Source organism: Ipomoea nil, unplaced genomic scaffold, assembly GCF_001879475.1.
Source record: "Ipomoea nil cultivar Tokyo-kokei standard unplaced genomic scaffold, Asagao_1.1 scaffold2779, whole genome shotgun sequence".
In the NCBI taxonomy this organism is placed as follows: Eukaryota; Viridiplantae; Streptophyta; class Magnoliopsida; order Solanales; family Convolvulaceae; genus Ipomoea; species Ipomoea nil.
This window is the reverse complement of record NW_017619207.1, coordinates 1,153,055-1,177,928: the sequence shown is the minus strand read 5'-3', so window position 1 is coordinate 1,177,928 and position 24,874 is coordinate 1,153,055. Positions and strand designations below refer to the sequence as shown.

The 24,874-nt window shown below is 47.1% G+C and overlaps 1 protein-coding gene across 1 annotated transcript; it reads right to left on the bottom strand.

The window, feature by feature from the left end:
- Nucleotides 1-15,016: 15,016 nt before the first annotated feature.
- LOC109157271 lies at nt 15,017-16,786 on the bottom strand. Its single transcript, XM_019305172.1, has one exon. The coding sequence runs from the start codon at nt 16,784-16,786 to the stop codon at nt 15,017-15,019; it is 1,770 nt and encodes a 589-aa protein (XP_019160717.1).
- Nucleotides 16,787-24,874: the final 8,088 nt, after the last annotated feature.

The window sequence follows — 24,874 nt, the reverse complement described above, 5'->3', positions numbered from 1 at the left end:
AGTGAGAATCGGAGTCGGCCTTTCGGAGAAGTTAAAGGGGGAAATCACGAGAGTACTCTAGGAGCACCGGCTGGTTTTCGCCTGGGGCCCAGAAGATATGCCCGGCGTAGATCGATCGATCATATCGCATCGACTCGCCGTAGACCCGGAGCATCGGCCGGTCGTGCAAAAGAAACGATACTTGGCCAACGACCGGAGGGAGTTTGTGAAGAAAGAAGTCAGCACGCTGTTAACAGCCGGGCACGTCCGTGAGGTCAAGTACCCGGAATGGTTGGCTAACGTGGTCCTTGTGCCCAAGCCCCCGACGTGGCGAATGTGTGTAGACTACACGGATCTCAACAAAGCATGCCCAAAAGATCCGTTTCCTCTGCCCCGAATCGACCAATTAGTCGACGAGACGGCCGGGTCGGCGCTGCTTAGTTTCATGGATGCCTTCAGAGGGTACCATCAAATATTCATGCACCCGGCGGACGAGGAGAAGACCGCCTTCCTAACTCCGGACGGAGTTTATTGCTATCGAGTCATGCCATTCGGACTCAAAAATGCCGGGGCTACGTACACCCGAATGGTCGCCCGGTTGTTCCACCACCTGTTAGGAAAATCGATGGCCGCATACGTCGACGACATGCTCGTCAAGAGTCGAGAAGAGGACAAGCACGCGGAAGATTTAGCCGATTGCTTTAAAGTAATGATAAAGTACAACCTCCGATTGAACCCCAAGAAGTGTGCGTTCGTCGTCCAGGGCGGTAAGTTTTTAGGCTACATGGTCACCAAGCGAGGCATTGAGCCTAACCCAGAGAAAGTACAAGCCATCCTCGACATGCAGCCTCCTACTACTATCAAGGACCTACAACGCTTGACCGGACGACTGGCCGCTCTCAGCCGTTTTCTAAGCAAATCGGCGGATAAGACTGTGCCTTTCTTCGAAGCCATGAAGAAGAAAGAGGGATTCGCTTGGACTGTCGAATGCCAACAGTCGTTCGAGGAATTAAAACGATATCTGTCGACTCCCCCAGTACTGTCTACCCCCCAGGAGGGCGAGCCCTTACTGTTGTACCTCGCCGCCTCGGCCAAAGCGGTAAGTTCGGTGTTGGTTCGAGAGGAGGACCGAGTCCAGCACCCGGTTTACTATGTAAGCCGCTCACTGAAAGCTGCCGAGACACGGTACACCGCCCTGGAAAAGATCGTGTATGCCTTGGTGGTCACCGTGCGCAAGTTGGCGCCTTACTTCCAAGCCCATACCGTCCGGGTCCTGACGGATCAGCCACTCGGGAGTGTGCTACGGAACCCCTTGTCCTCCGGCCGGCTGGTAAAGTGGGCCGTCGAGTTGACTCAATACGGTATCGAGTACCAACCCAGGCCCTCCATCAAAGGCCAAGCTTTGGCCGACTTTCTGGTCAAGTGTACCGCGAGTGAGGAGGAGAAGGAACACGCCTCGGAGAGCAATCCGGGCGAATGGTGGGAGATGCATGCGGATGGAGCATCAAGTCGACAGCATTGCGGAGGCGGCGTTGTGCTCATCACTCCGGAGGGATTTCGGCTGTATTACGCCCTAAGGTACCTGTTCTCTGCATCGAATAACGAGGCCGAGTACGAAGCAGTGTTGAACGGCCTTCGACTCGCCAAGGATCTAGGAGTCGAACGGCTACGAGTCAAAACCGACTCCCGACTGGTAGTCGGGCAGATCTCGGGTACGTGCGAAGCTAAGAACGCGAGGATGGCGTTGTACAAAGAATGCGCCACCAAGATGTTGAAAGGGTTTGAAGCTTATGAAATAGAATACATATCCCGGGCGGACAATGTAGAGGCCGACATCTTGTCAAAGATCGCCCTGGAAGGGGTACCGGACCGCTTGATAAAGATTTGCCAGAAGGAGGAGCTAAGTCGGCCGAGTGTCGAAGAGGCGCCGCTAGATGTCCAGCGAGTAAACATCGAAGGGTGGGATCGAGAGAAAAACCTGGAGATGTTCTGGATAGAGGACATCCGGCGATTCAAGGAAACGGGCGAGTTGCCAGCTGACCCATCAGTCGCTGCGAGGGTTCGACGGAAAGCCCCCTCCTTCCGGATCGTTGACGGAGACCTGTATAAACAGTCGTTCGGAGGACCCCTGTTGAAATGCCTACTTAAGCCTGAGGCCGAGAAGGTAATGGATGAAGCCCACAGAGGCATTTGCGCTGCGCACCAGGGTGCTCACACGCTCGCCCGAAAATTGGTCGTTCAAGGGTATTACTGGCCGACCATGATGCGAGATTGTGTTGAACGGATGTCCAAATGTGGCGTTTGTCAGGCATTCACCAGGAAAGACACTCGGCCAGCCACCTTCTATACGCCGGTCACCACTGCCATTCCCTTCGCCAAATGGGGAATAGACCTGTTGGGACCGCTACCCGTCGCCCCGGGAGGATTGAAGTTTTGCGTCGTGGCCATCGATTACTTCACCAAGTGGGTCGAGGCGGAACCCTTGGCTACCATCACCGAGTACCAGTGTCGACGTTTTCTGTGGAAAAAGGTGATTTGTCGCTTCGGTTTGCCCGAGCACATCGTCAGCGATAATGGGCGACAGTTTGATTGCCAGGCATTCGCCGAATTCTGCCGCCGACACGGCATTAAGCATACCAAGGTGTCGGTGGCCTACCCCCAAGCAAATGGGCAGGTTGAGAATGTGAACCGAACCTTGGTCGATGGGATCCGGAAGAAACTCGAAGACGTCCGAGGACACTGGGCGGACGAGCTTGATCGAGTCCTATGGGCCTATCGCACTACCCAGCGGCGAGCGACGGGAGAGAGTCCGTTCTCGCTCGCATACGGCTTTGAGGCCAAGGTTCCTGTCGAAGTGGTCGAACCCACCCACCGGGTTCGCACCTACTCGGACGCAACAAATGAGGAGAGCCTGCAGATTGAGAAAAATTTTCTAGAAGAAAGAAGGGAAGCCGCGAGTGCGCGAATGGCTGAGTACCAGCAGGCAGTGAAAAGATACCGCGACCGTAGAACTCGCCCGCGAACCTTCCAAGTTGGCGACCTAGTGCTACGGGATCGACAAGCCAGCCAGCCTACCGAAGGAGGCAAGCTCGCGGTCAAGTGGGAAGGGTCGTACCGCATCGCGGCTGTAGTTCAGGCCGAAACTTACAAATTAGAAACCATGGAAGGCAAGCTTATAGATCGTATATGGAATGCTACGCATTTGAAAAGGTTTTATCAGTAGCCAATGATAGGTCATGTATGAGATTGAGGATTCCAAGAAATCTGAATAAAGTGCGTGGATTGCAGCCAATCGCCTCGACTGAGGGACTCGGCAAGTATATATAGAAACAACGGGGCACTGACCCTAAACCGTTTCTGAGAACAGAAAAAGCCTAAAGGGTCGCCTCGACTGAGGGACTCGGCAAGTATATATAGAAACAACGGGGCACTGACCCTAAACCGTTTCTGAGAACAGAAAAAGCCTAAAGGAGTCGCCTCGACTGAGGGACTCGGCGAGAGAAAGATAGGAAACAAGGGCCCAGACCCTTAGACGTTTCCGTGAAAAAGCCAAAAGGAGTCGCCTCGACCGAGGGACTCGGCAAATATATATAGAAACAACGGGGCACTGACCCTAAACCGTTTCTGAGAACAGAAAAAAGCCTAAAGGAGTCGCCTCGACTGAGGGACTCGGCGAGAGAAAGATAGGAAACAAGGGCCCAGACCCTTAGACGTTTCCGTGAAAAAGCCAAAAGGAGTCGCCTCGACCGAGGGACTCGGCAAGTATATATAGAAACAACGGGGCACTGACCCTAAACCGTTTCTGAGAACAGAAAAAACCTAAAGGGTCGCCTCGACTGAGGGACTCGGCGAGAGAAAGATAGGAAACAAGGGCCCGGACCCTTAGACGTTTCCGTGAAAAAGCCAAAAGGAGTCGCCTCGACCGAGGGACTCGGCAAGTATATATAGAAACAACGGGGCACTGACCCTAAACCGTTTCTGAGAACAGAAAAAGCCTAAAGGGTCACCTCGACTGAGGGACTCGGCGAGAGAAAGATAGGAAACAAGGGCCCAGACCCTTAGACGTTTCCGTGAAAAAGCCAAAAGGAGTCGCCTCGACTGAGGGACTCGGCAAGTATATATAGAAACAACGGGGCACTGACCCTAAACCGTTTCTGAGAACAGAAAAAGCCTAAAGGGTCGCCTCGACTGAGGGACTCGGCAAGTATATATAGAAACAACGGGGCACTGACCCTAAACCGTTTCTGAGAACAGAAAAAGCCTAAAGGAGTCGCCTCGACTGAGGGACTCGGCGAGAGAAAGATAGGAAACAAGGGCCCAGACCCTTAGACGTTTCCGTGAAAAAGCCAAAAGGAGTCGCCTCGACCGAGGGACTCGGCAAATATATATAGAAACAACGGGGCACTGACCCTAAACCGTTTCTGAGAACAGAAAAAAGCCTAAAGGAGTCGCCTCGACTGAGGGACTCGGCGAGAGAAAGATAGGAAACAAGGGCCCAGACCCTTAGACGTTTCCGTGAAAAAGCCAAAAGGAGTCGCCTCGACCGAGGGACTCGGCAAGTATATATAGAAACAACGGGGCACTGACCCTAAACCGTTTCTGAGAACAGAAAAAGCCTAAAGGGTCGCCTCGACTGAGGGACTCGGCGAGAGAAAGATAGGAAACAAGGGCCCGGACCCTTAGACGTTTCCGTGAAAAAGCCAAAAGGAGTCGCCTCGACCGAGGGACTCGGCAAGTATATATAGAAACAACGGGGCACTGACCCTAAACCGTTTCTGAGAACAGAAAAAGCCTAAAGGGTCACCTCGACTGAGGGACTCGGCGAGAGAAAGATAGGAAACAAGGGCCCAGACCCTTAGACGTTTCCATGAAAAAGCCAAAAGGAGTCGCCTCGACTGAGGGACTCGGCAAGTATATATAGAAACAACGGGGCACTGACCCTAAACCGTTTCTGAGAACAGAAAAAGCCTAAAGGGTCGCCTCGACTGAGGGACTCGGCAAGTATATATATATAGAAACAACGGGGCACTGACCCTAAACCGTTTCTGAGAACAGAAAAAGCCTAAAGGGTCGCCTCGACTGAGGGACTCGGCAAGTATATATATATAGAAACAACGGGGTACTGAACCTAAACCGTTTCTGAGAACGGAGAAAGCTTAAAGGGTCGCCTCGACTGAGGGACTCGGCAAAAGGAGGCTAGGAGACGAGGGCCCCGACCCCCGATCCTTAGACGCTTCCAATAGAAAAGCGTAAAGAAGTCGCCTCGACTGAGGGACTCGGCGAGAAAGAGCTGGGAGACAAATTGTTTTTCGGAGGAAGCATAAAAGAGTCGCCTCGATTGAGGAACTCGGCGAGGAAAAAGTAAGGTTCAAAACCTTAGAAGAATGCCAATTTTAAGAGAGCCCCAAAAACAAACTTCGTAAAAAAAGAAGGGAAAGCCGTTTTTTATTAAAATACGGCCGATAAGGAGGCCAGCCCTTACAAAAGAGGGTTTATTCTAAAAAGACCCTAGGTTACGGGGGGAGGGGTATCGACGGCGACCCCTTCAACTTGCGCCCCCGCCGATGGTCCAGCAAGGGGAACAGAGGAAGGGCCCTCCGCCTAAAGAAGGGACTCGGCGAGCTCCGGAGGCGCCGCCGCAGGAAGAGTCGCCGGGTCAGTAAGCGCGGCCGACCCCTCAGCGTCCAGCACAGGCTTGAGGCCCCAGCTCTTGGGAGTGAACGAAGAGTCGCGGGCCAACAAGGTGGCGTGAATCTCCATCTGCGCCTCGCGGAAGCCGAGGCGGTAATCTCGCTCGCCCAGGTCGAGGAGGAAATCATCGCCCTCTGGGGTCGCCAGCCACTCCTTGGCCACCTCTCTCCTTCGAGCTGCCACCGCCGCCTGCACATCCGCCTCGAAGGCCGCCGACTTCTTATAATTTGCGACAGAAGTCGCGGCGATCGTGGCCACTTTGCCCTTCTCCTCCTCCCACTGATGGGTGACCCTCAGCAACTCGGCGTTGTGCACCTCCACCATCTTGAGCTGCTTCGCCTGCTCTTCCAGGAGAGCTTCCTCCGTCTGGCGCTGCTTGGCGGTCATGGCCCGCATATCGTTCCTAAAGCCCTGGAACCGATTGCCCAGTTCCATCTGGAGGGTGAGGTCCTGCACACCAAACCGTCAGTCGAACGGAAAAGGGAAAAAAGAGAGTAAATAGAGGGAAAGGCCGAATGGGTAACACTTACGCGATACGACTGCCGGAGCAAGGCCTCGATGATGAACCCGTCGCCAAGAGCACGGGTCGACTCCACGTCATTTGGCAGAAGGACATCCTTGCACCACTTGCGAATGGAGGTGTTGCCCATCCAGATTTGGGCATCCTCGTCCACCTCGTGGCACAGCCTGATCCTCTTCGGAGTCGGCCCCTCCGTATGCTCAGCAGGCCGCTTAGAGCTCGGACTCTCAGTAGAGGGAGGAGGCGGCTGCCGACTGGGCGATACCACGGGCGAAGGTGTGAGGTCGACCACGTTGTGGGAAGGTGGAGGAGTCGGTCGAACCACCGGCAACGGCTGAGAAGAGGACGCAGTGGCAGCACCGGTAGAGCGTTGCGTCAGGCGACGCCTCATCTTTTCCGCTCTATTTGCCATCTCAGGAGTCGGTGCGATTGCTTCGCCAGAGCTGGAAGAGTCGGAATCGTATGGACCTGTAAAAGAAATTCACTCACTCGTGAGTGTTCCCATAGAAAATAAGAAGCAAGTCGAGAAAGATATGAAAAAGACGCTACCTACGGTGGCGGCGCCCTCCGGCAGAAGGCCATGCTTGGCCATGGCCCGGACTCGGGACCAGTACTTGACGGAGTACGGCCCGAAGCCCTTCAAGAAGTCGCCGCCCATGACAGCATCCTCCGTAAAGACGGCGCGCCGAGAGCAGGGCTTGAAGAGAGTCGCCGGCCAGAAGGTCGGAAAGGTGAAGGAAGAGGAGCGAGGTCGGACGAAGAAATAAAGGGGCTTCCACTCTTTTATCGAGTCGGACAACCCCTCGAAAAGTTGTCGCCCCGGACGGGCGGCGACTTGGATGAAGCGGGGCGAGTGAGAGTCGACCTTGTTCACAGTAAAGAGGTACCGGAATAGGTCCAAATCTGGCTCGCACTGCCACCAATGGCAGAGATTGATGAAGCTGGTCAGGAGTCGGTGAGAGTTAGGCACTAACTGGCCCGGGACCAAGTTATAATGCCGAAAGAGAAACGAAAGAAATGGGTGTGGGGGCACTCGGAAGCCGAATGCAACCGAGTGCAAATGGATACCCACAAAACCCTCCGGCAGGTCGTGGATAGGCCGGCTCTCCGCCGCGACGACCATGGCCGAAGGGCCAAGCAGAAAGCGGGCCATATCCAGGTCCGCCGCTGTGGCCGACGACGGAAGACAAGACGGCCGGACAACCGAGTCAAACTTGCCTCGCGGCCGTACAACGCCGCCCGGCAAAGCCGCCACCGTGGTCAACGGAGTGGCCGCCCCAGAAGAAGAAGGGGCTAAGAAAGAAGAAGAAGACACCGCCTGGAAGCCCGCCGGCATTTCCAGGCGGCGGACGACGGAAGAAGAAGAAGAGGATGATGGAGAGGTCCCCGCCGGATTGTCAAAAGACGGCCGACGGGAGGAAGAAGAAGAATGAGAAGAGGAAGGCATTACTTACAGATTGGAGTTGAGGCTGAGAAAACGATGAAAGAGCAGACGCTTGGTGGGAGAATTGAAGAAGAAGAATGGAAGGAAAAGACCTTTTAAAGGGAGAAGGAAGTCCAAGAGGCTGCCACGTGGCACCTCCGTAGTGGAGGAATCGGAGGCGACAAGACGTCGAAGGGACGCCGCATTTAATGCCTCGATGGGCGGAACGACGGTTCAGGCCTAGGGCTAGCCTGCAAGCGGCGCGTCTACCCTAGGCCAAGGCTGAGTGACGATGACCCGGCCTGCCAGGCCAAAGGCCCATCAAGGCAAAAGCTATGGGGGCCCATCCAGATCACGCTAGAAGTTTCTAGAAGTGACCCGGCTGGGTCCGGCCAAATAGAGAAGCCCGGACGAGCTTCAGGTTGCCAAATCGGCCGACGGATTTGCCGAGTCCTACACCCACGGGGCTTAGTCGGACAGAGTTTACGAGTCGGTCATAACGACCAAGAGTCGGCCAAAGGAACACGCAAAAACCAGGGACCGAAAAGTAAAAACGAGATTTTATTCCATAAAGACAGGGGTACAAGGCCGAGGACTCGGCTACAAGCATTACACAGAAAAGACAAGCCTAGGGCTTAACTTCCTCCTCCTCCGCGTGACGCACCGGCTGCGGACCCTCCAAGTAGTAGTGGGGGCGGAAAGGCAACGGACTCGGCTCAGGCTCGGGCTCGGGCAGTTCATCCAGATACACAGCAGGCTTCCCATCTACGACCATCCACAGGGGCCTCTCCAGAGCACTCGGTGACATGGCCACGCCAAAAAGCGGAGGAGCCTCCCAGTCTAGGTCCCCCTCTGGCTCTGGATCTTCTACCATGGGCACCATCTCGTCCTCCTCCGGTTCCACGACCATCGGATCAAGCATGTCAGGAGGCACCACGATGGGATCAGAAGCGGAGTCGCCCACCAGGTACCCTCCGCTAGCCGCCCTCTTCCGCCGGAGCTCCTCCTGCCGGGCATGCTCCTTATTACGGATGGACCAACGACGATCACCAACCCCTGAAACTCATAGCTTGAGGTTTTGAGATGAAAAATGGTGAGAAAGCACAGAGCTACCAAAAGCCCTTATATAGAGCCTCGAGAGAGCGACGACCGAGGCGCAAATCACGGAGGGAATCGTAATTGACATAACTGAGCCGGATTGGATGGGCAGCGCGAATCTCTGTCAGAGATTAATCCCATCCAATTAGCTCGGGAAGGGTGAGATTCGCACGCTAAACTGAAAAAAGCCTGGCTCGCCCTGGGAAGCGAGATTTTACAGGTGTCAAGCGGAGGGAGGACTCGACATCGCAGCCGACTCCTCGACAATTGAGACGAACGAGTGCACTAAATATACTGAAAAAGATGAAAACTGAAGGCCGAAAATATTTTATTATAAAATAAAGAAGGTGCAGGTTACAAGGAGCTTATTACAGAGTAAGCAAGTGCTCCTGACAGAACTACCCCTCTAGAGAATCCGGCCGACCCCAGTTCACAAAGATCACTCACTCGGCGAGGAGGAGTCGCTTCCAAAGAACCCTCCCGATGGTCCAGGAGAGGGTGGGCAAAGCGAGTCCCAGAACGCCGGCATGAGTGGCGGCACAACCAGCTCTTCATCGTCTGGGTACATCTCCTGATAACGAGCAAAGTCTTCCTCGTTCATTAGCCCTGTAACTGGACCGTCCAAGTCATCCGGAGGAATAGAAAAGGTCATACGGAAGGTCAGCTGCTCTGGGACAGGCACGTCAACAACGGTCCCGCCTGGGGAAGTTACTCGAGCAGACCCCGGAGGAGGAGAAGGGCGAGAAGTCGGAGCGACTTCACGACGAGCAGGAGTCGGCGGATGAAGAGCCATGGAGGCAGCGCCAACAGGTGATCTCTGTGGAGTCGGACGGGGAGCCTTCCTTTTAGGCTCCCTCTCAGGCCGAGTCCGTTTCGAAGGCAAAGGGCGCCGGGGCGACCCAAAATCAATCTGCTTCCCTTTCAGTGGTGAGCGACCCATGAGGAATTAGTAAGTTAAGAGAAGAACGGCCAAGGTCATTTATAGGTGCCAGGCCAGGCCGAGGAAATCAGAACGGTCCCGCGAGATCCGGGAGATAGCGAATAATCTGGGCCAATCCCGGGTCATTCAAGGCACGGATTCGGTAAGAAGGAGGCGGTTACTACTTTTCCAAACCCAGGTTGGCGGACCGGGTATGGAAAAGTGAGGGACTAGTTGATGGGGTGAGAACCCCGGCCCAAGAAAAGAGGCCCAGAAGGAATGCATGGGCCGAGTCCAGGACTCGGCCCAGGTCCAAAGAAGGAGGCCCAGTTCAGAGCCCGGAAGGACGGCCCAATGCCGAACGGGGGCGAGGAGTCGGCCCAGGCACGGCCCAGGAGAGGACCCGGTCCAGAGAGCCGTTGAAGGAGCCTTCAGAGCAGTTAAGGCAAGGAGCCGTTGAGGCATTAAAGGTCGGACTCGGTCCGCCAGTTACCGGCCAGAGAGAGCCGTTGGCAGAGTCCGTAACGCCGCCCAATGGCTCGGCGCATTAAATGTAATCTTGAAGTCGGCCATCATGAGCCTTTAAGTCAGTAGAGGAGGAGCCACTATAAAAAGGGCTCCTCCACCCTTGTAAGAGGCAGATTGAGAAAACCCGGAGAGGGAATAGAGAGCACTATTGAGCATCATACTTCACTAAGATCTAGACTTTTTGTGAAAGGTGTATCCTCCAGCTTAAGGTTGTGTTGGACCTCCTTGGGCCCGAAAACCCAAAAACCATCAATTATTATTATTATTATTATTATTATTATTATTATTATTATTATTATTATTATTATTATTATTATTATTATTAATCCCGGAATGATTCCTCGATTATTGATATTTATTAATTTTTATCCTTTGACTTTCAATTAGACCATAAATGATTCCATGACTATTGATATTTATCAATTTTCGTCATCGACTTTCAATATGGCCATAAATGGTCCATTGACTATTGCGTTTGTTTTAAATTTGGTCCTTTAGTTAAATATTCATTTAATAAACATTAAATTTAAGAATAATAATGTAAAAATTAGTTTGTTGTTGAGATTGACAAATTGAGTTCATAAATTTAACACATTGACTTCATAAATTTAATACATTGACAGCACATTTGGTTCACAGAAAGAATTTTAAGGGGAATAGGAATAGTATTCCATAGGGAATGGAATAGGCAATGAATAGAATAAGAATTGTATTCTATTGTTTGGTTCGTTGAAAGAATAGATTTTAGAAATGTTATTTTTTGGTTGGTTTATAAAAGACATAAATACCTCTATACAAAAAATGTATTATTGTTGTTGTTGCTGCTGCTGTTATTACATATGATTTTTAAATATTGTTATTCTATAGCAACTACAATATTGTAAAAAATTAACATATATATACACACACAAATATTACACAGAATTTGCATCAGGATAAATATATAAATTATATATGAAAATATAGAAGTTGTGAATGAATGAAGTTCTAAGAATCCTAATCTACCATATGTATATACACTGTACACACACGAAACCAACAACAAGAAGCTGAATTCATACATACGAAACCAACAAGAAAAAAAACATTAAAAAAAAAAAGACAAACAACATACAATCTGTAGCATTAAAAACCTTAACTGAATGGTTCATTAACCACAGGAATGCCAATATGTTCTCATCTCTTTACAAGTCATGGTTTGCCATTAAAATGCTGTCGGAGAAGTAAAGTGATCAAACATGGCGTCCACCGCCGTCACGTTGCAGTTTTAGTGTTCCCCTTTGCAACCCACTCCGAAATTTTGTTTGGCCTCGTGCACTGCCTAGCCAAAAAATAAATAAACGACCCAAACGCCGTAACTCCTAAAAAAACCAACAACATCTATCTCGACCCAAAAAACTGTTTACAAAAAAAAAATAAATAAATAAACGGCGAGAAGAAAAATCCGGTAGAAGAAACGGCGAGAATCTGGAAGGCGAGGAGACAGGGAAAATGGAGGCAATGAGACCGTGAGCAATTCCGATGAAGCTGGGAATCTCGAAACGCAGTAGACTAACGCAGAAGGAAATCTTGATAAATCTCACCATCTGATATGGTAACAATTTAATGGTTGTGCGAAATTACACCAAGACCCCTAAGCATTATAAATATCAGCGCATACTATTTAAAACAACACATAATCTGAACCGTTAAAATAACATAATGGATGCTCATGATTGAATCTCACGATCTCACCTATTTAGAGTGATCTAACTAAATCCAAAATCTATATATATATATATATATATATATATATATATATATATATATATATATATAGGTTTGCCTTGTTAAAAATAATGACACGCAACTCTTTGCAATTTGGTATCAGAGCTTATGTTTTTTTTATCAATTATTTGCTATTTTAATTATTTTCTTACGTATTTTTTTTCGTGTTCTCAATTCTTTGCTATCTTCTTTTCTTGCTTTCGTGTTGTTGCATAATAAAGATACACAAGAAAATAAGATAGCACAGAATTGAGAACAAAACATAAGCTCTTATAATTAACAAATTGCAAAGAGTTGTTTTATTACAAAGTGTTGTAGGCTATCATTTTAAAAAAGACAAAGCTTGGCTCATCTCCAAGTAGAATGGTACCTCAATCAATCAAAACCCAACCTTTAAAAAAATTATAGATAAAAGTTAAAAATTTACATGCATATGAGTATGTAATTCAAATTCAACGATAGTTATGCACTATCTTCTAAAAAATTTTAAAGTTTTATTTCAGTAATTGTAAATGAATGTCACAATTCAGAAGCACCAGTGTCGCTATTCGCGATGCCTGATGAATTGCAGAGTTTGGAGTGGACTTTCCTGCACAACACTAAATCTTAGTTATTGTAGAAACTGAGACGAATTAGAAAAGAAAGTAGACAGGTAAAATGGAAGGTAGAGAGTATTTACCTTCTAAAAAGTAATGGTAACAAGGGACTTTTCATCCCCATCGGCATGAATGTTCAGAACTAAACTGTTATGGTAAAAAGTAACAAATCCATTATGGTGTATTCTAAGAATGGCTCCAATATTGGGGATTTTATTGAAAATTAACGCTCATTATATATGATATGAACCTAGATAAAATAAGTACCGAGTATTAATTTTTTTAAAAATAGATAAATAAATTAAATTATATTAAAAAAAATAAACCTAGATATTTGCTGGTAATGAACTATTAAGGTTTGTAACCAATGAAATTCAATTTCGTGCCTAGAAATGTTATTAGGGTTTGTAACCAATGAAATTCAATTCCCTGCTTAGAAATGTACGTTGTGCTAACAGGAAATCTAATAAGAGCGATGTAACTCTCAAATATCTTCAGCATTCTGGTACAGTTGATGGTACAAAGTTGCAGATGGTGGTGCATGCCCGCCCGCACACCCACCCAAATAGATGGGGAAATGTGTCATATCTTGAATCGGCAAGTGAAACTCCTCTGTAGGATATATGTCATTGATGGAATTAATTAACCCGGGGGTCCGACTTAACTAACCCGAATGAGAATATAAATAATAAATAAATGATACGAACGATATATCGAAAGCCGTGAGACCGTAAATTGTATTAAATGCCGTGAAATTGGCTATTACAATGATTCTCCAGTACAAAGTGTGTCCGTAAAGTAGATCGTAGATAGCGTGTCCCTCGTTAGGACAAGGAGGGGGGCTTTTATACAAGCCAAGCCCCCAACCGCCTCCCCCTAAAACGGGGGGTTAGTTGGATCTGGAGTTGACCGCGCCCGGTCTCGCGACCGGGCCGCGCTGCGGGGGCCAGGCCGAGCTCGTCATGGGCCCAGGCGGGGCCCATGTGGAGGTCGGCCCGGCCTCCTGGAGAGGCAGGCCCGGCCTCCTGGAGAGGCAGGCCCGGCCTCCTGGAGAGGCAGGCCAAGCCTCCTGGAGAGGCCGGCCCGGCCTCCTGGAGAAGCAGGCCCGGCCTCCAACGTGGCCCGTGCGGGGGCCACGTGGCGAGGCCCCGGGCGGGGCGGGTACGTGGCGCCGCCCCGGGACCCGTTCTTGCTTCGCGCCCTCGGGTCGATTCCCAATATATCCGTCATCAGTCCCCCACTCTCCGAGCTGCGAGTAATCGTCAGTGAAGGAGAGTAGATGCTCCGGCCGACCCCCCAAAATGTCGACCCCGAGATGTCCGCGTCCCAGCCTTATAGGTGACGTCAAAGTGCACTTCTTGTGATAATGACGAGAACTCCATCCGGAACATGACTCCTTCATCTGCTAGGATGCATACGGACCGCCGCATCTCTGCCATGTCACTCCGTCACGGCGCCGGCGCGGTGGCGTCGCCATGACGCTACCACGGGGGTGGCCTGCAGGCCGCGCCTTCGTGGCCCCCCGGCCGACCTCCCGGGCTCAAGCCACGCCGGGGTCGGCCTCGGCGACGGTCGTCCCCCTTTGCCGGGGTCGCGCCATCCTCCGGCGCCGAGGTCGCACCGACCTCGCCCGCCGAGGCCGTGCCGACCCCGGGGTCGGCCGACCTCGCGTGCCGACCTGCCATGCCGAGGTCGGGCCGACCTCGGCCGAGGTCCTCCAAACCGCCCCTGTTTTTTTTTTTTCTTTTTTTTTTCGAGCCTAAGCACTCGGGCTCCTCCGTCGGGGTTGGTACGCGAGGTCCGGCCTCGTGCCCCCTTAGGGTGCGATAGCCGCTCCGTCCTTGCTCGTTCAATCCTAGGCACTCGGGCTCCTCCGTCGGGGTTGGTACGCGAGGTCCGGCCTCGTGCCCCCTTAGGGTACTTTAGCCGCTCGAGCTAAGTCCTTCCGGACTACGCCACCGGGCTCTTCCGTCGGGGTTGGTACACGAGGTTGGACCTCGTGCCCCCTTAGGGTGCGCCTAACCGCTTGGGCCCAGTCCTGTCGGACCAAGCCCCCGGCTCCTCCGTCGGGGTTGGTACGCGAGGTTAGACCTCGTGCCCCCTTAGGGTGCGCGTTAGCCGCTCGGGCCAAGTCCTTTCGGACTGTGCCACTGGGCTCTTCCGTCGGGGTTGGTACGCGAGGTCGGCCCTCGTGCCCCCTTAGGGTGCGTCCTCCGTCGGGGTTGGTACGCGAGGTCGGACCTCGTGCCCCCTTAGGGTCCGCGGGGGGGAAGTCATGAGTGAGCACCCGTTCCCGCTTTGTTTCATGATTTTTATTTTATTTTATTTTATTTTTTTATTTTTTTTTTTTTTTGAGAACCAACGTCGTAACAAGGGTCCTACTCACAACGTGTTTCGTGACATGAAACTTTATTCCGCTTATTGTTGTTCACCAAGACATTATTGGGGGAGGGGAATGGTCCTCCTCCTAGGATAGCAATGCCAAGATCCTCCTCTTACATGGCCGTCATGGTGTGGACCTGGCGGTCCTTTTGACAAATTTGGCGGCACGCCTTCAAGTAGCAACTGCGGCTCACCTTTTGGTCCCCTCGGGCGACCCCGACCCCGGTCGATGTCGAGAATTTGAGGCACAGGTGCTCCATGGAAATCACGCACCTGAGGTCCTCTAGGGCGGGTCGGCCGAGAATGATGTTGTGGGCGCAGTTGATTTTGACGACTACGAACTCGACCTCCCACCTCCTGGTGTGAGGTGGGGTGCCTATCTCCGCCTTCAAAGTGATCGACCCCTCTGTCTCGATTGAGTCCCCCGTGAACCCGGATAGGGGGGTTCGTACCTGCTCCAGCTCCCCTCTTGAGAGTCCCAGCAGGGTGAATGTGTCGTAGTACATGACGTTGACCGAGCTACCCGTGTCCACGAGCACCCGGTGCACCACCACGTTGTTGATGTCCAGCTTGACCACCAAGGCGTCCCGGTGGGGGAGGGGCCCATCTGGCAGGTCGGCGTCGGTGAACATGATGGGCTCCCTCTTTGGTCTCTTCTCGTGGGGGGTACGTGTGACCTCCCCCACGTACAAGCTTCTCGCCCACCTCTTTCGCTCGGCTGGCGAGTCCCCTCCCTCGGGCCCCCCAAAGATAACGTAGATGGCCCGCTTCTTCGGGGGCTGGGAGTCCTCCGTCGTCTTCTCCTCCTCCTCGGAGCTGTGGTCGTGGTGGTCCCTCTTGCGGGGAGCCGAGGTGGATGGCGCCTGGCCGCCCCCCTTCCTCCATACGTTGCCTGGCTTCTGGCCCTGCGCCTGCCCTTGCGCCTGGCCGGGCCTCTTAATGAATTGGCCGAGGTAACCCATTTGGATGAGTTCCTCGATTTGTCGCTTTAAGAGGATGCATTCGTCTGTATCGTGCCCCTTCTGCCTGTAGAACCTGCAGTAATTGTTGGGGTCCCCCCTCGCCGATATCTTCATGCACTCCTCCTTCGGGAACACCACGATTCCCTGGTCCTCCGCGTGCGTCAAGATGGTACCCACTGGTTGTGTCAGCGGGGTGAGATAGCGTGTGGGGTTCAGTCTGGGCCCCTCAGCGTACTCACGTCGGTGCGGCCGCGGGGCCTTGCGCTCCTCCTGGGGTGCCTTGTCTTTTCGACCACGTCCTTCCTCCTGCTCCTTCTTCCTCTTCTCGGCAGCCTCGGCATCCGCGTACCTTGCTGCCTTGTCCATCAGGTCGTTATAGGTCCTGGGGGGGTACCTGATGAGGTCTTGGTGAAAGGCGCCCGACCTCAGGTTGTTCCGGAAAATCACTATGGCCGACTTCCCATCAAAGTCGGCGACCCCCATGGCCTCTTTCTTCCACTTGCTGAGGTACTCAGCGAGTGATTCCGAGCTCCCCTGCTTCAAATCACACAAGTCGGCAATTTGCTTCTTCCGCTGTATGCTGGTGGCGAAATGGGATAGGAACTGCCGGGTGAGGTCCGCGAAGGTGGAGATGGACCCCGCCGGGAGGGACCCGAACCAATCGTGTGCCTGCCCGTCCAGGGTGGCGAAGAACCCCCTGCATAGGATGGCGTCTGTTGCCTCGGTGATCATCATGGCGGCTCTGTACCTGGTCAGGTGTGCCCGCGGGTCCGTGGTCCCCGAGTATGCTTTAATGGTGGGAAAGCGAAAGTCTCGAGGTAGGGGCTCTGCCATGATGGTGTCCGCGAATGGGGAGGCCAACACGTCCTGGGGCTCCGGAGACCCGTCCCTTTCATCAATCTTCCGTTGGAGCTCGTCCATCCTCCTCTGCAGCTTCTCGACCTCCACCCGATGGGAGCTCGGAGCTCTACCTTTCGTTTCCCCCGATCGTTCGACCCGGGAGGCCTGCTCGCGTCGCGGGTGGAGTCGGGGGACCCGACCTGCTGACCCGCGCGAGGCTGCCTCGTGTCGCGGCGGGGCGCGGGGCCCATGGCTCGGCGACCTCCGAGTGACTGATCCCTGTCGTGGCGACCGGTGGGAGCATGACTCCGCCGCCGGTGGCCCATTGGCCGGCCTCGGACCCAACCTATCTTGGGCTGTCACGCGATCGCCCAATCTCTCCAGGGCGGGCCTGGTTTGGGTCGGCGCCCTTCCATCGTCGTCACGCTGACGGTCTCGGCGGGAATCTCCCCCTCCCCGCCTCTCCGATGGTCGAGGCGAGTTGACCTCCCCCTGGGTGACAGGTGCCTGGGCGGTCGGGTGCTCGGGCCGCTGCGCCCCCGGGTAGGAGGAGGCGGAGGCGACGCTGGCGCCCCCCCGGCGGCGCCCAGGGCGGCTTGTTCCTCTGCTCGGAGGCCCGCCGCGACGCGCGCCAGCGCGGTGGAAGCTTGCTCGAAGACCGCCACCCCTTCCTGGATGAGTGCGCGAGCTGGAGCGGGGGCGGCGTGGGGAGCTGGTGGCGCACCGCTACTACGGTGGTTGGTGAGCTGGGCCCTCAGATCCTCCCCCGATCTGGCGGAGGCGGCTGGTTGGATGCTGGGGGCGGGGGCCCCGTTGGGGCCGTTCCCGTTCGCGACGAGCTGGGTGCCGCGGGAACCATTGGTATGACGAGAGCTGGATCTCGATCGTGCCATCGCTGTCGATGAACAATAGTGGGAGAGAGCGCTTAAGCTTGTACAGCAACTCTCAACAAGAGCACCAATGATGGATTTAATTCACCCGGGGGTCCGACTTAACTAACCCGAATGAGAATATAAATAATAAATAAATGATACGAACGATATATCGAATGTCGTGAGACCGTAAATTGTATTAAATGCCGTGGAATTGGCTATTACAATGATTCTCCAGTACAAAGTGTGTCCGTAAAGTAGATCGTAGATAGCGTGTCCCTCGTTAGGACAAGGAGGGGGGCTTTTATACAAGCCAAGCCCCCAACCGCCTCCCCCTAAAACGGGGGGTTAGTTGGATCTGGAGTTGACCGCGCCCGGTCTCGCGACCGGGCCGCGCTGCGGGGGCCAGGCCGAGCTCGTCATGGGCCCAGGCCGGGCCTATGTGGAGGTCGGCCCGGCCTCCTGGAGAGGCAGGCCCGGCCTCCTGGAGAGGCAGGCCAGGCCTCCTGGAGAGGCCGGCCCGGCCTCCTGGAGAGGCAGGCCCGGCCTCCAACGTGGCCCGTGCGGGGCCACGTGGCGAGGCCCCGGGCGGGGCGGGTACGTGGCGCTGCCCCGGGACCCGTTCTTGCTTCGCGCCCTCGGGTCGATTCCCAATATATCCATCAGCCATCATCTATAAGTGAGTGAACATGTTCAAATTACACAGATTACCAAATGTAATAAGTAAATAGAACAAAACTGTGTCACTTTGTGAATAAGGAAACTGAAAGAAAAATGTAAAACTCACAAGTGGTTAATGCCACATGCTATGGAATTACTGGATCGTGATGAATTCTTGGATTCTGCAGGTTGAACATCACATAGTCGTTCATCGCCTTCGGGAGGCAGAAAATCTTCATGAGATGGTCGAATCCCACGACATAGGCTTGAATGGGCTACTCCACCTCTGCAGCCGACTCCTCAGCCTCCTCCTCTACCACATAGGGAAGTCCTTGTTAGGAATTGGTGTAAGTTACATTTTAATGATGTTATGAATGTATTAGGACTTTAGATACCTTAATTCTTTTAATCTTAAGTCCAAGCCAAACTTTAGCGCTTCATTGTAAATCAACTTGAGTTTATTCAAGCTGATCGACTTAGGAATCTACTAAGTTTCTACCAAAGGCATTGCTACAGTAATTCAGTGGGGTTTGAAGACAATGAGTATCAGACTAGCAGGAACAGAAATCACCATCAGAAGGAAAACCAGCGGACTTGTGATCAGATGGGTTCGAAACAAGTCTGATTTTGTCTAAGTCTTTTCATCAGTATGATTTCCTTCAAGGCAAGTTAGAAGTTGAATAGCCTTCTAGAAGGAAACATGTGTAATCTAACCAAAGGCTAATGAGGAAAAGATAAAAGTGTTGCACGTCTCTTTTCAAAATTGCACCATTTCTACGAAAGGGACAAAGTTTATTGAATAACAAGATAAAAGTACACTTATAGCGTGTTGGAGTTTTGTGGCAGCATTGGACACCTGTCGCAATAGGGGGCAACGGTCAGATTCAAATTTTGTGAAGATTTACTAGACTGCCCTCACCTCTATATTATAAATAGAGGACTCTTGAGCTCAAAAAAGTTGTTGGCATTGGTGAAATTTCTTAAATTATTCCTAAAGGCCTAAGTGAAGTTTTAAAGAGGTTTTCAAATAGAGAAGAAGCTTCAACGACATATCCAGAAGCAACTTAGAGTTCTATTTCTGTGAATTTCTATATTCACGTCTAATCGTTTGTGAAAACAAACAAACATCACATCTTTGTTTGTGGTTGGTAATTTTGTGCTCAAGGAGACTTTGTGTTTGATCATTGAAGTAGCAAAATTAGGTGTTGAAGATCGGCAAGAGTGCACATCCGGATTGAAGGAATATCTTTTTGGTCAACCGTGTTTGGGGTCAACAGTGCTTGGTGGATACACTGTGTGGCCCTTCCACTCAGGGATGGAGCTACGTTATGGGGTAGGGGGGCCCTGCCCCCTCCCCCCACTCCAGCCCCACCCCACCCCTACCCTCACCCTAAATTTTTTAGTAAATATGTATGTATATATTGATATAGTAGAGATAAAATACACTTTTGGCCCCCCTCTATTTTTTTTAAATAAAACAATCTATTATGTTTATATTAAATGAACTCAAAATATATATTAAAGTTCACTATTTTTCATTAAATAAGAAGAAATAAATCAAATAATTAAAGTCACCATTTTTCTTTATTATCTTATTTCTTTTATCAAGATTTTAATAATGAAGGACATCAAGTATACATTTTAATTTTAAAAAAATCTCCAAACTAGAGATATATGCTTTGGTTTTATTAGTTATGTTGATGTAGATTAATTAATTAGTGATTTATTGTGTGTTTTAATTATTTATTTACATTTTTAAGATGTACATTTGCTAGTTTAAAACTTTAAATGATTAGTTTTGAAATTGACAAAAATTAATATTGATTATTTAATTGTCTTGGTTTTTGTCTTTTTATCTCTCAAATTTTGAAATATTCAGTTAATTAGTAAAATGAATATCAGTTAATTATGAAAGAATTTGGTGACAAAATAATTGACAAAAATTTTTATTTGATGTTAACTGACAATATACATTTAAATAAATGTTGTTGCTATTGTTATTATTATATTTTGTGTTATGTGAAAAATTGATAAAGTAATGATCGACACATGTCGATCGTACTCATATAATTATGTATTTCATAATTTATTACCCATAGTATAATTAGAAATGATTATCAATAATAATCACAATAATGTGGGGTATTAGTTATAATGTCGGCTAACGTTGTAAATTTTCTTTACTACATTGGCTCCCCAACTCAAGTTTTCTGGCTCCATCCCTGCTTCCACTTGTATTTTCATTGAATATTAGTTGAACCTCCTTGATGATAAGGAGAAGAGTGAGTAGGCATTGTCTAAACCACTATAAAAATCCTTTGCCTCTTCTCTATCTCCTTTATTTATGCATTTACTTTATGCACTCTTTACTTATTTTGAACTAACCAGCTGATTGAATCGAGATACACACACAAACTCACCCGTTTTAAGATGTTAGACACTAAGAATAATATTTATCGTTGTATATTTCATATATGCATCTCCAAGTATTTATAAATATAATTCTAACCGTTATACGAAAGTTACCGTGGTTAAAAACACCAACTTTTAAATGATAGCGGATAATAATCATAATTTAAATTTCAATATTTAAATTAATCCACAATTAAAATAAAAATGTTATTTTATATAACACTAAGTAATACATTGTACCAAGACTATGTGGTCTAATGGTACCCGGGTTGGACTTTCATTTGGAAGGTTATGAGTTCGAGCTTTAGTGGAGGCGTTATTGGTTCTTCGTGTTTCAGTAGGTTGAAAAAGTATGTGTACATATAGCATTCAAAAAAATAAAAGTAATACATTGTCATGCAAATAGGTATCAATTTGTGCCGTGGCTACGTTCCGGAAGAGCTATGTTCACCACCCAGAGCAGGCTGCAGACCTTTTACCGCATGCAAAAATCGCGTTTAAGGCGGCTTGACCATCTAATTTCTCCAAAAAATGTATCTTTTGCTCTTAATTTTAATTTTTTATGTATTTAGATGGTTTTAACAATATTTAAACGATTTTACAACCACTTATGTAAATAATTTGTAAGAAAAAACTAGAGGAACTTTATGTTTTATTAGTGAATTTCATAATTTTTAATTTTAATTTTTTTTTAAATTAAAAAAAATTTAAAAAAAAATTAAAAAAAAAAAAAATCGACACTAGGCGCCCCCTTGGCGCTTAGGGAGCGCCTAACGTTTTTTGCAACCTTGTCTTTTAGCATTACTTTTAATTTGCCAACTATATACTAATATATATGCAGAACTCAAGTGCGGCAGCAGACCATATTATTGACCTCTGCTGAAGTTATCTTTTCATAGAGTACAACAACAACGTAACAGACCTTAAATAACATGCTTTAGCAAACTTTTAAAATCTCTTCTTCTAATTAATCAGAGCAATCAAAATAACTATATATTCCTACCAAACTTTAAATAATATTTACAATATTAATATTCAAAATAGTCCTCGACTATAGTTATTTTTCTCAATTTCGTCCTCAACGACTTTGGTGATCTAATGTAGTCCCAGACTTTTGTGTTTTTCTCAATTTAGTCCTCTGTTTGTTATTCCGTCAAATTGGTGTTAAATAAAGGGACAATTTAGTAATCTTAATATTGGCATCTCTTTATTCTAAGCTATTCGAAGTGTGAAATCCCAACCTCTTTCTTTTACAAATTACAATCAAACGTTATATTCGTAAGTTTGGGAGTAATTCATAAAAGGAAGAGCGATTTCACATTTCACAACTCTAAGAGTAAGAGATGTCAATATTGAAATTACTGAAAATTGTCTCCCTATTTAACACTTAATGGACGGAATAACAAACGGAGGACTAAATTAAGCAAAAATACAAAAGTTTAGGACTACATTAGGTCACAAAAGTCGTATACGACGAAATTGAAAAAAACCATTATAGTCGATAACCATTTTGGGTATTAATTCAATATTTATAATAACACAACACCCAAATATTATTTATGTTTTCATGGTAGTTGTGAACAAAGAAAATTGAATATATATTTAGAAATTCAAAGTTCTGGTTTACATATCAAGTATCAATGCGGTGTGGGTACATGTCTCTGGATATCCTCTGATTCTTCAATTGGTGCCTTGAACACTCCACCATTGAAGGGCCTCCGGGTTTCAAGTGGCTTGATCTTCAAAGAAGGGCTTGTATATATAGTTTGTTCTTCTTGAAGGGCATCCGGGTTCAAATGGCTTGATCTTCAATGAAGGTTTGGATCAACATGCATGATTGGATTGGAGGAGGGGCTTTTACTTTCAGGATCACATTTTCATTGTGATCTCTGAATAATATATATTTCTAGATGTTTACATGATTCTTCCTAGGATTTGTGATTACATAGAATGAAAGGCCCTATTTATAGCTGTAGGATAGAGAGTTTTGATAAGCTCAAACTCTTTTATTATTATCTAATTAATAAATTAGATAATATCAATATTATCCAAAATATTTCAAATATATTCAAATATACTAATATTGATAAATAATCAATATTTATCAAAATTTAAGTGTCTACAGTAGTCCATTTGAAAGATTCACGATCCATTACTATATAAATCTCTAACACACTTGATCAAATGTGCGAAACACACTATCCAAAAAATGTCTGATTTTTCTACACGGGTAATCAAACCATAACTTTTGAGATACAAGAAGATATCAAACTTTTCAGCTTAAAATTTTTCTAAGAAATTTATTACTAATGGAATAACTTGAGATTTTTAATCTATAGAAATTCTTTCGTAAACTCTGTAGTAAAACCCTAAACCCTAAACCCTTCTGCAAAAATCTTCCCAAATTTTTTTGGGAAACATCACTTCCTCCTTGAAACTTTTTTCAAGTTCTTCTGGAAGAGATACTTCTTTCCGGGAACTTTTTCCAAGTTCTTCCAGAAGACATGCTTCCTTCCAAGAAATGTTCCTGATTCTTCTAGTTCCCAAAGCCAAAGTTTATCAAAATGATTTAACAACATTTTTATCAATCAAATAATAAAATTCTTACTGAGCATAAATAATATTTTCAACTCCAAAATACCAAAATATTATTTATGCTTCCGATAGACATGTCTGAATTAATATATTCAATTTACTATATAAATTTTCAACATTATTCAACCATTTTTTTTTTTTGAAAATTATTCAACCATTTACTATATAAATTTTTAACATTATTCCTCCTCCATTTATATAGTAAACATTATTTTTAACAAGTTTACTTCTTTTTTTAGGATAATTAACAAGTTTACTTAATTGTTCTATTTTTAAGAATACAGTGACTAAATAGACCAATTTTATAATATATAAACTAAACTGAAGGTTTTATAATCTAAAAACATAATAAGTCTCAATTAAAGTTATATCTCTAATTTATGTTTATGTTTTTACTTTTTAGGGTTAATCATTTTGTATATTGTGTTTTAGAGTTGTACTATATAATTTTTTGGACAAAAATACATCTACCGTTATAACTTTCATTATCTTATTCATTACTATTACCATGCACATGCATCCACAATATATAATAAATAAATTTGATTTCATATAGATTTTAATTAATAAAAAAATTAGTAAGAATTTATTGATTATTTTTTAAAATATAAATATTGGGCATCTGTTTTGCAAATTGCACGTAGAAAAAGACTAGTATAGTAAGGCTTAAACCTTTTTTTTACCCTCTAAGTTACTAATGACATGCATCAAATAACACTATTAAATTTAATAACTTGTAATGAAGTCATGAGTTATATTTACTTTATAGTCTTTACAATTTAGAGTTTTTTCCCAAAATAGTCCTTCAACTATTGTTCATTTTCAATTTTATATTTCGATTTTCAATTGCACCAAATCTAGTCCCTCAATTTCCAAAACTCACCCAATTTGATCCTCTGTTAAGTTTTCTGTCAACTCAGTGTTAAAATGGAGGACATTTTCGTGCGTTTACCTATTGTAATATACATTGAGAAATAGTCGAGGGACCATTTTGAGAAAAATTCGTTTTTTTTTTAAATTTCATTGTGTATATTTTCATTTTTAGACTCTATCAGATTTGAATTGTTGTAGATTTTTTCACACATGTAAATAGTTAAAATCCCACAACCCAACCTCAATTTTTTTTTTTTTTTGTTTTTAACTTTTTATATAGACATTTTTCCTCTGTCTAAATATACAAATTTTTCCTCTATTCTTATCAAGTTTTACAATAAGTTCCGTAAATTTCATAAATACTCATATATATATATATATATATATATATATATATATATATATATATATATATATATATATATATATATATATATATATATATATATATATATATAAGAGCGCTCATATGCGGCGGGGTCTTCTCATGCGGCGGTGCGGCGAAACTCCAGAATACACCAACAGTGTAATAAAAACACACCACAATAAAATGCAATAAAACATCACAAAATACACAACAGACTCAAAAATAATACACCATATAACTCACCACACCCAATGATGTATTTCCGAATAGTGTATGGTGTTTTTACTCACACCTAATGGTGTGTTTGGTGATGCAGGGCTCTGTTTACTCTGTTTTGTGTGGTGTATTTTCCTAACGTTGATGGTGCATATTTGTTAAACTATTGGTGTT

Excerpts from the sequence above, each read along its gene's own strand:
- LOC109157271 (XM_019305172.1), bottom strand. The coding sequence starts at position 16,786 with ATGGACGAGCTCCAACGGAAGATTGATGAAAGGGACGGGTCTCCGGAG.